This window comes from Megascapheus bottae, chromosome 5, assembly GCF_031878675.1.
Source record: "Megascapheus bottae isolate mThoBot1 chromosome 5, mThoBot2.hap1, whole genome shotgun sequence".
NCBI lineage: Eukaryota > Metazoa > Chordata > Mammalia > Rodentia > Geomyidae > Megascapheus > Megascapheus bottae.
The window spans coordinates 10,412,338-10,426,757 of NC_143513.1; the positions used below are offsets into that span (position 1 = coordinate 10,412,338).

At 42.7% G+C, this 14,420-nt stretch overlaps 1 protein-coding gene across 1 annotated transcript in view; it reads left to right on the forward strand.

The window, feature by feature from the left end:
- Nt5c3a (5'-nucleotidase, cytosolic IIIA) overlaps positions 1 to 14,420 on the forward strand; it is a 49,169-nt gene that overhangs the window by 24,536 nt on the left and 10,213 nt on the right. Inside the window, exons 2-4 of the mRNA XM_090332668.1 lie at positions 10,628 to 10,726; positions 12,393 to 12,462; positions 14,035 to 14,081. Coding sequence (XP_090188794.1) covers positions 10,628 to 10,726; positions 12,393 to 12,462; positions 14,035 to 14,081 — 216 coding nt within the window. The remainder of the gene's footprint in view (positions 1 to 10,627; positions 10,727 to 12,392; positions 12,463 to 14,034; positions 14,082 to 14,420) is intronic.

Here is a 14,420-nt window from a genome sequence, read left to right on the forward strand (position 1 = left end):
ATGGTCATTTACGTGATTTTCAGTGTCTCTGTGTGCATTTGCGTTTGTGTGTGTATACTCACTTGTATGCATCGCCAACATAAATTCCAGGACAAGCTCTCTTAGCTTTTTACTCAAGGCTGGCACTCTACTACTTGAGCCACATTTCTACTTTTAGACTTTCTGTTAGTTAATTGGAAATAAGAGTCTTCAATTCTGGCCGCCTTCAAATTTCAGCCACTGGCACTGGGTGCTAGTTTTCTAGTATTGTAAAAACACATCCACATCCTTGCATCCTTGCTACTGCATCCTGTGTCCTCAGGGAGGGATTCCTAGACTCAGAAGGAAAGTAAGAAGAAAAGGCCCGTCACTGGGCCACCAAGCTGCCCTCCAGCCCTGTCATAGATTTTCCTCTTGGAGGAAACCTTCTCATCTTATTAAATTAGCAATGCTAAGAGTTTCACACTTAAAAAGTACTAAGTATAGGTAAATGTTTGGCCTAGTGGTAGAGTGCTAGCCTAGTATGCACAAAGACCTGGGTTCGATTCCTCAGTGCCACATACATGAAAAAAGCCGGAAGTGGTGCTGTGGCTCAAGTGGTAGAGTTCTAGCCTTGAGAAAACCAAGGACAGTACTGAGACCTTTGAGTCCAAGTACCAGGAATGACAAAAATAAAAATAATAAAAATAAAAAGACAATTTCTTTCTGGTCTTTTAAAAAAATCTGGCTGTTTTTATTTTTATTTTATTTTAATTTTTTGGTGGTTCTGGGATTTTAACTCAAAGCCTTGAACCACACTTACAGCTCTCTTTGATTTACTTTCAGATAGGGTCAAAAAGTTATGCTGGCTTTGTCCTGTTATTCTCTTACCTCTTCCTCTTGAGTAGCTGGGATTATAGGCAAGAGCCAGTGTACTCAGCTCTTTAAAAGCAGCTTATTTTTGGAAAAGCTGTTTGAAAACTGGCATGGTGATATCCCTATCACCCAAGAGGCTGAACAGAGAGCAGAATTCTTAAGCTTAGGAGTTGGAGGCCAGCGTGGGCTAGTTAAAAAAATAAACAGTTTTTTCTTGTTTTTAATAGAAAATGCTACTTCACAAAGTTTCATTCCTGAAGTATGTTGCCTGGGTGAGATTTCTCTAAGTACCAGCAAGAGGGAGGTGCTATGAAAGTTGATTTACGTCAGTGCAGCTTAGCTGTGTTCCAGATGATAAAGCTCCTGAGCCCAGTTCTGCGTGTGCTGACTTATCTGGCAGGTCCTGACAAGGCTTTAGCACATGATAGTTTAAAAAGCAGGATTGGTTTTTAAAAAACATTTTCTTCCCAGTAGCCTGACTGCTTTTCTTTCTAACTAGAAGGAATGTTTTTTTTTTTTTTTTTTTTTGGTCTTGTGTTTTGTTGCGTGTTTGGTGTTTATTGTGTTGATGAGGTCTACAGCAGCAATGCTGTGTGAGCCAGGCTGGGACTCTCGGAGTCATCTAGACTTCTCTGGCTTGGGAGCAGCTGGGACTGCAGGTACCCAGTTTTTTACCTGGCTCTTCTGGTATTTAAAAAAAAAATAGTTTTGACTGGTTTTCATTCTTACGGTTTGGTCTTGTTAAAGTTCCCCACATATACAGGGAAATATGAAGAACAAGATAAAAACCACTCTAACCACATCCCCAACCCCGTCAGCCAGCCTGCTGAGAGGACTGTTAGCATTCTGTGGACCCCAGTTTTAAGTTACTTAATGTTACATAATGCTGAAGGCCCCGTGTGTGGCAGCACTATACCCTGCTCTGTTTTGTAATCATCACAGCCACCTTCAGAACTCTCTCCTTCCCCAGACCTTGCCCCTGGCCCTCCCCAGTGCTGGCTGCCAGCCTCCACCTGGTCTCCTTACTCTGGATAGCTGCCCAGTCCACCCAGATAAGCCCAGATAAGCACACAGGCAAATCCAAAGCATGTAGGGGAGGAAACTTTGTCAGTGTTAGAGGGAGAGGCTTCTTCCTGTGTCCCCAGCCTTCTCTCACCACCCTGGGTCCAGCTGCTGATATGCTCAGAGCAAGGAGTGGCCCGCCCTGGTCAGCAGCAAGCAGCGTCATGGCTGCTCTGCATAGGCTCGGCCAGGCTTCAGGAACCGCCCTCCAGCACCTGGTCTATATTAGTTCTCCTCCGACAGGAAGAGTTTTCTTCCGCTGGCCCAGCTAGTCTGGTTACCTTCAGGGTAAGTGTTTGTTTACAGTTTGTGTGTGCATGGGAGCTTCTGGTATTTAACTTTTACATTCTTAGTTAATTCTTTATCATTTTGAAATTGGGGAGTGTTTAAGAAGACAAGTTGGGAAACAAAAGTAGAGTGAGACAGGTAGTGTGAAAGTTCTTTACACTTTGCAAGGGACTTACAGGTGTCTTTGTTTATATGGTCTAGTTTTGAGAGGTTCTTTTAGGTGACAGCTAGAAGTATTTCACTCTCCCATGGGACAAGAGTCCCAACGCCGCTTCACCAGCTGCTCTGGGCCACCTACTTTCTGTCTCTAGGATTAGAAACCATTTATTATGGCTGATAACAAAGATTATTCCCATTTCAACTCAGTATCCAAGAGCCAGATCTAGCACATTATAAGCTGACATTATACTGAGTCTCTTTTATGAATTGATAAAAGCTAGATTACAGTGTAACAACTTTATTTTTGCACATGAAAATTCAGATATGTGAGGGCTGGGATGGAGCTCAGTGGAGCAGCACTTACCTACACTGTGGAGGACCTGGATTCGTCCTTGTCCATTGGGTTCGAACATTACATGATAGAGGCAGGGTGAGTTCAGTGAGGTAGCTCTAACATTGACACTTGCATTGTTTCTAGGAACTGGTAGAAGAGAAGCTAGCTAGTATCACATTTCTGTTAGATTTCAGTAATCAAGTATGCAGGCTTTATGTAGTGATTTTTTTATTTTAATCACAAAAATGATTTTAAAATATAGCAGACTATCCTGAAAGCCTCTACTGGGTCTTAGGAGAGCAGGCTGCACCCAAACCCAACATCTCTGGATGTGGTTTATCCCATGCATTGTTCCAGAACAGTCAAGATCAGAAGTCAGCTCCCATGAGGGTTGTAGTTTAAAGTCCCCACACCCACACCTGCTTGGCTTTCATCCGAGTAAAGTTTGTCAGGTTTCTGAGGTGAGGAGAATCCCAGGCCAGTCCTGAAACTTCACCTTCAGGAGTTCATGCTTTCTGTTTGACAGCCTGGTTATAGGTTGCCTACTTTTAAGCCCAATTTGAATTTTATTATTTCCTCTTTCCTCCAGCCCCTCCCCTTTCAGTTCAGTTTCATTTCTGATTCCTTTACTGGAAAAGTTTCACTTTCCAGTTTGTGATTTTTTACTACCAAATTAAAAATCTAATTAGGGAGAATTATTTTAATGTTTCAAGGGAATCAGTACAACTATTCCCACCACCCCCCCAAAAAAACATGAACTGATAGCTAGATTGTTCATGAGCTAGCTGCCCTGAATGAATCTAAGCTGTAGACACATAGAATTGATTTTGGAGAGCAGAGTAATTGCAGGCAGCCCTCTCTGAAAATGTAGTTCAAATGCCTTCTGTGTTCCTTCTGGTATCAAAATTCAGGCAGTCACAACTTTCAAGCTGAGTTAGTGAACTTCATCTTTTGTGCTTTCCAGTAAAGCACAGCATCAGGTCGCCTTGACTAGTTTTAAGACTTGTTTTAAAGCAAATGCTTTAACCATCTTCATTAATGCTTAGTAAACTGTTACCTCAGAGTAACATCCTGAAACTAACTAAAAGTTTTCCCCTAGTATCTGGCTTGTGCCTTTGAAGTACAGTTCCTTGCTCCAGGCTGGGTCATAGGCATCTCGGCTCTCTTCAGTGGACTCAACCTCATAGCTCAGCATACAGATTATTCTCCAGTTGTTACTGGGTAAAGATTGCTGACTTGACAGGAGGCTCTAGTTCAAGGGCACCACCTTCTATTCTGGGCATCTCTGCACCTGATGTGTTCTTCCTGTACCCCTTCCCTAACATTTGCCACAGAGCCAGCCTGACTTTATGCCCGGCCTGTGTACAGACTATTGCTTAAAATACTCTGCCCTAACGTTGGCTCTTCCTTCGCAGAGTGCCAGAGGACTGACATTTGTGCTGAGCGCTTATACTCATAAGAATAGGAAGTTCAGGGTGGTAGACCATGGCATCCTTTTCTGGAAGCCAGGGTGAGTTCAGTGAGGTAGCTCTAACATTGAGACTTGCATTGTTTCTAGGAACTGGTAGAAGAGAAGCTAGCTAGTATCATATTTCTGATCAATCTTTGTTGTTGTTTAACAACTCTTTAAAGAGATAATTAAAGATAGTTATTCTTTTACTGACTCTACCTTCTTTTCAAAATGTACTTTTTTTTTTTTTGCCAGTGCCAGGGCTTGAACCTCAGGGCCTGAGCACTGTCCTTGGGCTTTCTCAAGGCTAGAGCTCTACCACTTGAGCCACAGCACCACTTCTGGCTTTTTTCTATGTATGTGGTACTGAGGAATCGAACCCGGGTCTTTGTGCATGCCAGGCAAGCACTCTACCACTAGGCCAAATTCCCGGCCCAAAATTTACTTCATTTATTTTGTGTTAGTAAGGATTGAATCCAAGGCCTCTTGCATACGTTCTGGGCAAGGACCCTTAAATAGGCCTTTTAAAATAGACTTTGTAAAACTTTTACTATTTATTTAGCTGGAATAAAGTAAAAGCAAAATCATGACAGGAAAAAAGTGAGTAATTTATCCTAAGATATAGAGCCACATAGATGTAAGTTGTCAGCATCATCGTCGTCTTCTTCCTCCTCCTCCTCCTCCTCCTCCTCCTCCTCCTCCTCCTCCTCTTCTTCTTCTTCTTCTTCTTCTTCTTCTTTTTCTTCCTCCTCCTTTTTTTTTTTTTTTTTTTGGTCATGAAGCTTGATCTCTGGGCCTGGGCACTCTCCCTGAGCTCTTCAGCTCAAGGCTAGCACTTAAGCCACAGTGCCACTTATGGTTTTCTGGTAGTTAATTGGAGATAGTGTCTCATGGACTTTTGTGCCCTGGCTGAATCTTGATCCTCATCTCTCAACTTCCTGAGTAGCAAGGATTACAGGTATAAGTCACCAGTGCCCAGCCACTTCTTCCTTTTTGGTGATTGATTATGGATAAAAATTCCATGGACTTTCTTGACAAGGCTGACTTCAAACTGCGATCCTCAGATCTCAGCCTTCTGAGTAGTTAGGATTACACGCATGAGACACTGGTATGAGCCACTGGTGCCCAGCTCTCTTCTGTAAGATTTGTACTGCTGGAAAGAAAGAATAATTAGAATAATGATGAGGAAGGAATATTTCCTTATAATTTAACTTGCACATACTTTACCCAGACCAGTTAAAAACCCCTTGTTTCATTATACAAACACAGTACCACACCCATTTTTAGGGGACAGTGTTCCACATTCAAATGCTTAGCCTAACCATCAGACCATACAATGGAAAGTTTCTCCTTGTTTTTAGTCCTGTGAAGAGATTTCTCCCAGGCTTCATCCTTCTATTTAGAGGAGGGTTCCTGGGGGTTCTTGCAGTAAGTCTTGTCTGTGCACATGTATGTTCCTAAAGCTCTTACTCGAATTGTCTTACCACCAGCTCAGTACTACAGAACGGCTTCAAGCTCATCCTAGTGTTTTTCAAGCCACAGCTTTGCTAGACTGAGCTTCATAAAAGAAAAATGAGATGCCTCTATCACTTGGTATTTAAATCCTACCAAGAGCCTGGCCTTAGCATATCGTTTGCATACATGAAGAGCCTGAAATTTATGTATGTGACTCTTTTTCTTTCTCTTGCTGTGATACTACCTGGGGAATCCAGAAGAATGAATAATCAAGAAATGCAAGAATCTGCTGTGCATTTGGAAATGGTGGGTATTGAGTATTTCATCTCTGCTAACTAATGGTGAACCTCCTGCCCTGAGCTCTCCCTAACTGAAATTTCACCCTGAGCATCATGGGACTGAAATTTTACCTGGAGATGATGGGACTGGAACTTCACCTTGCTCTTTCCTCACAGTACTTGACACACCTTGCAACCTCATTGCTCATTGCATTGAATTTGAAATTATCTTCGAAATCTTTTTGCTTGAAATATAGAAGGTATATTATAACACTTCTTAGCACATAGCTTCTTTTGCTCTTTCTTTCTCCTTCTTTCCTTCTTTCCTTCCTTCCTCCTCCCTCTCTCTCAGTCTCTTTCTTGATGCGGGGCTTGAATGCAGGAACTGAACAATGTCTCTGAGCTTTTTCTTTCAAGGCTGGTGCTCTGTCACTTGAGCCACAGCTCCACTTATTATATTGTGGTATTTAGTTGGAAATGAAATTCTCATGGACTTTCTTACTCATGCTGGCTTCAAACTGTGATCCTCAGATCCCAGCCTCCTAAGTAGCTAGGATTACAGGCAGAGCTACTGGTGCTTAGGTCATGGGCATATAATCTTGCTTAATAAAGGTCTTTTACACACACACATTTTTTGGGGGAAATAGATATGTACATATCTTTATACATATATGCATACATGTATTTATAGATTTGTACAAATGCATGAATGTAATACTTTTCAATCTTCCCATTAACAAGGCAAGTTCTTGTTTCTCTGCATCAGTATATACAAAGGGCTCTGTTTCCACCCTCCATTCAGGGAATAAATTGTATCAAGTCCCATTAACCCTCCACTGAATGGATGTATGTCACCAATACAAACTCCTTTCATCCATTTCCCTGCATATGGACAAGCAAAAGAGAATAAAATGGGCATTATTATATATGCAAGTTCAACCTTGCTTTTGATTTTTTCTGAAAATACTAATAGAATTCCAAAGGTTCCTTGTGCCTCCTTATGTCTCCTCTCCAGTCTGTATGCCCAGATCCTACCCTCTTCCAAGGCTGACCCCCAGTCTTCTTCCTGGAGCCTCAGTGTCATAGCTCCTGTTCTTCTGTGCCTCATATGTTTTATCTGGACTTTCCAGCACTGAGTTAGTCACTTAGGGTCCTGGCTTTACATTCCATATTAGAAAATAGGTTTTGAATACAGACTTTCAGAAGTCTTAGAATGCAGAATGCATGGCCTTATTCTTAGGTTGCAAGTGGTGGGCAAGTGGATGGACTGGTTAGGCCTTCTCCATCCTGATGATGGTACCACGGAAATTTGACAATGCATAAGCTCCCAAAGAAATGTTAAGTTCATTCATTTGTGTTTCCACCCTCCAATCAGGAGGTTGAATAGGTGACTTTAAATCTGGTACATAAATTACAGAATCTTCTCCTTTGTGCCATGGCAGTACTGAGCTGTAAGGCCCAAGCATGAATAATGAGAGACCAAGAAAGAATAAAGAGTGTCTTGCTGACATTAAGTTGTTTAACTAATTTGTATGTGGGCCATTTTCAGAACAGTACAGTTTAATGTTAAGATAATTAACTTAGATAAATGCATATAAGCAAAGTACAAATAATTTGTTTTCTCTGATTAGACATGAACTGTATTGTTATACAGTATGAATTATACTAACCTTTTAGATTTTATTCTCACATTTGAGCTTAAGAATAATGATGCATTATTGATTACTTCTGAACATAATTTCATAATTCCAGGATGGAACTAGGGACTTTACTAGACTGATGGTAACAACAGGAGTCCAGAAATCAGATGACTGTACTTGGAGATAACTCATTTTTATTTTTCCTAATGAATCCACAGGGTAATACCAAAGGACTGAAAACTGCTGTTGACTTGTGAAGAAAGTGGTACCACTTTCAAATCAGTTGATCTGGAAACCATATATGGAAGTAGACTGAAAAGTGGGAGTTCACTTAGTAAAAATGCAACACATAAATATGCAGAGCCAAGCGTGTGGTACCTGCCTATAATGTGAGGAGTTGTGAAGAGAGAGGCAGGAAGATTGAGAGTTCAAGGCCAACCAAGGATATACAGTGAGTTCAAAGCTTGCTTAGCCTACATGGCTTGGACCCTGCCTCAAAATGAAAAAAATCAGGAAGCAGAGCTGTGGCTCAAGTGGTAGAGCCCCTGCTTTGAACGACAAAGCCAAGCAAGAACAAGGACCTGAGTTCAGAATTAATGTGTTTGAGGTACTTGGTAGTCTTCAGTGCTGAATCAGCAGGACCTCCCCAGTCAGACTCCCTGGGTCTGCACAGCAGGGCTGTTGTACACCTCCCAGCTTTTGGGGTTATGGCTTTATTTTCCTTTTCTTGTTTTCTGTAACACTGTATCACACACAAATGGAAAAGCCTTTCCACCCTTCAAAATAACTTGCCCTTCAGGTTTGAAGTGTGATTATGCAGTGCATCACCAAACCAGTCTTTGTTTTGTACATGAAGAACCTGGAGGGAAAGGATATGGGGAGAGAAACACATGTGACAGATTTCATATGCCTGCACTCCCGGGCCTTTTAAGTGGTCTGGTGGCCCGTGGCCTTTTCCAGACTGCAGTGCTTCAACTCTGTTGCCTGGATGCATTCCCAAAGGCACCTGGGAAGTATTTAGAGACAGCAGGGTGTGTGTGTGTGTGTGTGTGTGTGTGTGTGTGTGTGTGTGTGTGTGTGTGTGTGTGTGTGTGTGTTGTGTGTTGTGTGTGTGTGTGTGTGTGTTGTGGTGGAAAAGAGCAGAGTGTGTGTGTGTGTGTTGTGTGTGTGTGTTGTGTATGTGTGTGTGTGTGTGTTGTGTTGTGTTGTGTGTTGTGTGTGTGTGTGTGTTGTGGTGGAAAAGAGACAGCAGGGTGTGTGTGTGTGTGTTGTGTGTGTGTGTTGTGTATGTGTGTGTGTGTGTGTGTGTTGTGGTGGAAAAGTGTTGTACACCTATAATGGTTGTTTCTGTCTGCTGGGGATTGAACCTGGGCTGCCATGTGTCCACACTGATGTCCTCTGTCATCTTGTGCCCGGAGCAGGCACTGCTCTCTCCTCTGCTTCCTTCCCTTGCTCCCCCCAGGGCTGCTGACCACTTGCTACTTGTTTGTCTGGAGCAACTGACACAGCTGCTGCTGTTGCTCTAAGCAGTTGATTCTCTTTGTGGGCACTGATTGAGAGTCCAGAAAGCAGCCGTAAGCAGAGTGGAAGAGCAGGCTCAATCAGTTGCCTGAAACCTTTGCTGTTGGTCTCTGAAGTGTTAGGAAACAGTGAAGCCTTGGGACAGGAGTTCTAGTCCCTGGCTGTCACTTGAGACCTGAGGCAGGCAGCCATTCTGACCTCATGCTATGTTTTGTGGTGACAGTGTGGCTGGTAATGCCGTCCTTTGCCCTGCTAGGTGGAATGGGTTAATCATGGAGCAAAGTGTGCTGATCACTTTGTGTCCTCCAAGGAGCCTGTCAGGATGAGAGCAGGGGCAAGGAAGGGAGCTGGGAGGGGACCCTGCATGACAGCACCAGTCCTCACTGCTCCAAAGGACGTGTGAGGACACCAGCAACTAGACCGTGCCTTTCGCTAGACCAAGTGTGTGCATGAAGGGAGTTATTTGACCAGTAGAGTTTGTGCATTCTCCATACCAGCTGGGGTATGGGATGGGGAGTACAGGGTCGCTCCAGCTCTTTTCATTCAGGAAGAAAATGTTCACATGAGCACCTCTCTTTCCTGTATACTTCTAGATCCTTCCAGCCTCTGGAAATGTTCTAGCCATTTCCGGAATCTCCATTCTTCCTCCCAGTGTTCTGTAGTAACACTGGAGGACCTGGTAGATTATCCTAGTTAGTCTCTTGTTAATGTAAGACAGAAATCTAGGGATCTTTTATGTGTATAACACACATGAAATGTGTTACTATTGCGTAGCCAATCCAGAATAAAAACACATAAAGATATCTCAGTAATCTAAGTCACTTACTGTCTTAGCTGTCTGTGCAAGTGACAGTAAAATAATCCACCCGAAACCCACTATAAAATAATCCCTAGTCCCCACTGTTCTGTGTGGTGCTGGAGGAGCTGTGGTTCCTATGTTAGTGTTCTTCTGACCTATTCCATTCCACTTTTGCTAGGGTAAAAATGAGAAAGGGTAGGTGGGCATAGTGGTACATGCTTGTAATCCCAGAGTGTGCCATATCCATGCCTGACAAGTTTTAGCCTTTAAGGTGGAAGATGATAAATGTGATCTAAAAACTCTGTGTGTCTACATGGTAATTAGATGTGGTGGCTTACATTTTTAAAATAGGGCCTCAGACTCTCTGTGTTTGCTTTTCACACAAGAACTCACTAAAGAGCTCAGGTTGGCCTTAATTTCTAGGTCCCCCTGCCTCAGCCTCCCCAGTGTTGAGACTACAGCTTTGTACTACCATGCTGGGCTTTATGTCAACATTGCTATATGTTTAAATAATACAGGCGGGGCTGGGAGTTTGGCCTAGTGGAAGAGTGCTTGCCTAGCATGCACGAAGTCCTGGGTGTGTACCACATACATAGAAAAAAGCCAGAAGTGGAGCTGAGGCTCAAGTGGTAGAGCTCTAGCCTTGAGAAAGTCCAAGGACAATGTTCAGGCCCTGAGCTCAAGATGAGGACTGGCTAATAATAATAATAATAATAATAATAATAATAATAAATATTGGCTTCTGCTTAATAACAAAGGTACTTGGAAAAAGAAGAATTAAAAATAGTTCATTTCCTTGTCTCTTAGATGCCAGAATTCCAGAAAAGTTCAGTTCGTATCAAGAACCCTACACACGTAGAAGAAATCATCTGTGGTCTTATCAAAGGAGGAGCTGCCAAACTTCAGGTGAAGCCTTTATCGTGGAACTATTTGTTTTTAATCATTCAAGTAGACTCATTTTCCTATTTGGATAAAATCACAGGCAAATGTATTTAGTCATTTTTGCCTTATGTTTTGAAATTTTTTAATCTAAAATAATGCAGCCAGAAATTCTCCTGAAACACACAGAATGCTCCATTGGGCTCAAAAAGTACTTGCCTTGAGGTAAATTTAGGTCCTTTCTCTTTCTTCTTCTTTCTCTGTCTCATCTCCTGTTTTTTAAATAGGGATGCACTTTGCAGCCCAGGCTTATCTGGAACTCACTGCATAGCCCAGGCTGGGTTGGGCAATGGCCATGTTCTACCAGGCTCAGTTGTCCCCTCCTTGCCTTCCCCATCCCCTCTCTCCCACCCACTCCCTTTTGTCCTCCTCTCCTATCCCCTCTCCTTCCTTTCCTTTTTCTTTTTTTCTGCAGGAGATTACTCAGGGCTTAAATATATTAAGTATGTGCTCTACCCATGGACTACATGCCAGCCCTAACTCAGTTTTCTTCCATATTGAGTACTAAGCTAACAATTATTGTACATAGATATTCAGACACTTTAATAATAATATTTGATATGCAATGTTTAATATTTAATATGTAAATAATAAAATTTACAGGTGCAGTGGCTCATGCCTGTAATCTTAGCTACTCAGGAGACTGAGATATGAGAATCAAGGTTCAAAGCCAGCCCGGGCACTAAAGGATCTGAGACTCTTATTTCCAATTAACTTCTAGAAAATGGGAAGTGGGGCTTGGCTCAGGGTAGGATGGTAGCCTTGAGCTGAAGAGCTCAGAGATAGCGCCCAGGCTGAGTTCAAGCCCAATAATAATAATAATAATATTTAAACATATACTGTTTCAGCACCACTTCCGGCTTTTTTCTATGTATGTGGTACTGAGGAATTGAACCCAGGTCTTCATGCATGCTAGACAAGCACTCTACCACTAGGCCAAACTCCAGGCCCAAAAGTTCCTTTTTTTAATACATTTCTAAAAACTCATATTAATACCATCTCCTGTTTTATGAGCCACCAAACTATTTCTGCATATATCATTATTAAATGGGTATGATTTACCATAAATAAAGAAATTAGATCCAGCATGTTACATGGGCATAGAGTCACAGGTAGGTCATGTGTAACAGGGTCATGGGAGTAACATATAGATCATATGAGATAGGGTCACGGAGTAGAGTATATAGGTCAAGTGTGGCCAGGTCATGAGTTATCATGGGTCAGGTGTGTCCGTTTCAGGAACTTGGAGCCTTGTGAGTTCAGCTGCAGCCATTGTGTTTGTGCACACTGAAGAGGTGGTTGAGTATGCAGTGTTTCCCAGCTGCTGCAGTCTCATATGGAGTAGCCACATGGTACAGACACTGGCCACTCTGCTTCCTAGTGAAGGCTACCAACTACCCCAGAAAGCTGAGCACATAAATTATGACTACAGAGAGCCAGGAGCCGGCACTGCCTGTGGCCAAGATGCTGGCAGTGTGGGGAGGTCAGTGCAGGGTGGAATGGATAGTGTGAGGTGGAGTGGGAAGCGGTGGGTGGAGTGGTGCAGGGTGGAGAGGACTGTGCAAGGTAGAGGATAGCAGTGGTTCTGGTGGTGGTCCCTGTGGCTGCCTGATGCCTTCCTCTTTTCTTATAGATAATCACAGACTTCGATATGACTCTGAGTAGATTCTCCTACAATGGAAGAAGGTGCCCAACAAGTCACAGTGAGTGTCACTTTCACATCTCTGCATGGCATGGTGTCATGTTCATATCTCTGTGTCACCTGTGTAGCAGCCTTTTGGCTGCCAGAAATAAGGAGATCCTGTTCCTCCTTACTGTGTGTAGAGGTTTGTTTTCACAAGTGTTAGGGAAATGCTTCCTTATGTGTGTAGACTGATGGTAGAAAATGGAAACTTCAGAAAACTTGTCAACAAATGTCAACTGTTTATTGTTCAAGAATGTTTGAATTGGGGCCAGGAGTTTGGCCTAGAGGTTAAAGTGCTTGCCTAGCATGCATGAAGACCTGGGTTCAATTCCTCGGTACCACATACATAGAAAAAAGCCGGAAGTGGTGCAGAGGCTCAAGTGGTAGAGCTCTAGCCTTGAGAAAGTCCAAGGACAGTGCTCAGGCCCTGAGCTCAAGCCCAGGACTGGCAAAAAAAAAAAAAAGAATGTTTGAATTAACTGAGAGAAATAGTATTTGTCAGATACTCTGGGTTGAATATAGCTCAGTTGTGGAGTATCTGCCTAGCATGTGCAAAGCCTTGGGTTTGATCTCCAACCACACACATCACACACACACACACACACACACACACACACACACACACACACACACACACACACGGGCCAAAAAAGATCAACATAAAATTATTTATAATAACAAGACCCTGGAAGCAACCTAAAATTGAAGCACTGCAGAAATGGTGTAAACACAGGCAGCATTATGAATTTAAAAAGCAATAAAAATTCCAGATGTGGTTTGATCTCTAATCTAATTAAAAATACATAAAACCTTTGAAAATTGAAAGAAAATATACTAACATATTAATAATTTAGTTTGAAAGATAGAATTATAATAGCATTTTCCATATTTTCATGTTAAGCTCTCTGGTAAGAAAAAGTATTTTGGCCAGGAGCATGGCCTGGTGGTAGAGTGCTTGCCTAGCATGCACGAAGCCCTGGGTTCAATTCCTGGGTATCACATACACAGAAAAAGCTAGAAGTGGTGCTATGGCTCAAGTGGTAGAGCACTAGAAAACTCAAGGATAGAGCCCAGGTCCTGAGTTCAAGCCCCAAGACAGGCAAAAAGAAAAGAAAAGGTGTTTTTCCAAAAGATATTTTTTCTATTTAATAAGCTGGGGCTTGGGCACCAGTGGCTCACACCTGTAATCCTAACTACTCAAGAGGCTGAGGGCTGAGGTTCGCAGTTGGAAGCTAGTCCAGAAAGAAAAGTCACAGAGACTCTTATCACCAGTTATCCACCAAAAAGCCAAAAATAGAACACTAGCTCAAGTGGTGGAGTGGTAACCTTGAGCAAAAGAAACTCAAGAACAGTACCCAGGCCCTGAGTTCAAGCCCCAAGACTGGACTCAAAAAAAAAAAAAGGTAGGAAGGATTCAGCTCGGCTCACAGTGTTGGTGACAGCAGCATGTGGCACACAATGTGTGCAGACCACAGCACTGAGACCGAGGATTGCACTAACATTGTTCTTCATGGACTTGGCTGTGAAAATACAGGTGTGGGGTTACTGAGCTGATATTCTTTTATAATGCTTGCTTCACTTCTCCCCTCAGATGTCATCGACAACTCCAAGTGTATTACTGATGAGTGCAGAGAGAAGGTAAAGTAACCTCTGCTACCCTGCTAGCCATGCGTGGTTGTCTGTTTGCACCCTCATTGTCTGCTGCCACCCATGGGGTCATTGTCACGAGTGAAAATGGGGACAGGGCTCCCGGCCTACATGCCACATGGCAGACACTCACAGATCTCACTGCAGGAGGAGCATGTACCCAGTGTATCATTAAGGAAAAACTAACAGAAGCTTTTATTTTTCTTGTGGCAGTACTGGGGTTTGAACTCCAGGAGTCTTGTGCTTGCTAGGAAAGCATGCTTGCTGAGCCATACTCCTGGCCTTTTCTGCATTCATTATTTTTCAAATAAGATCTCATCCTTTGACCAA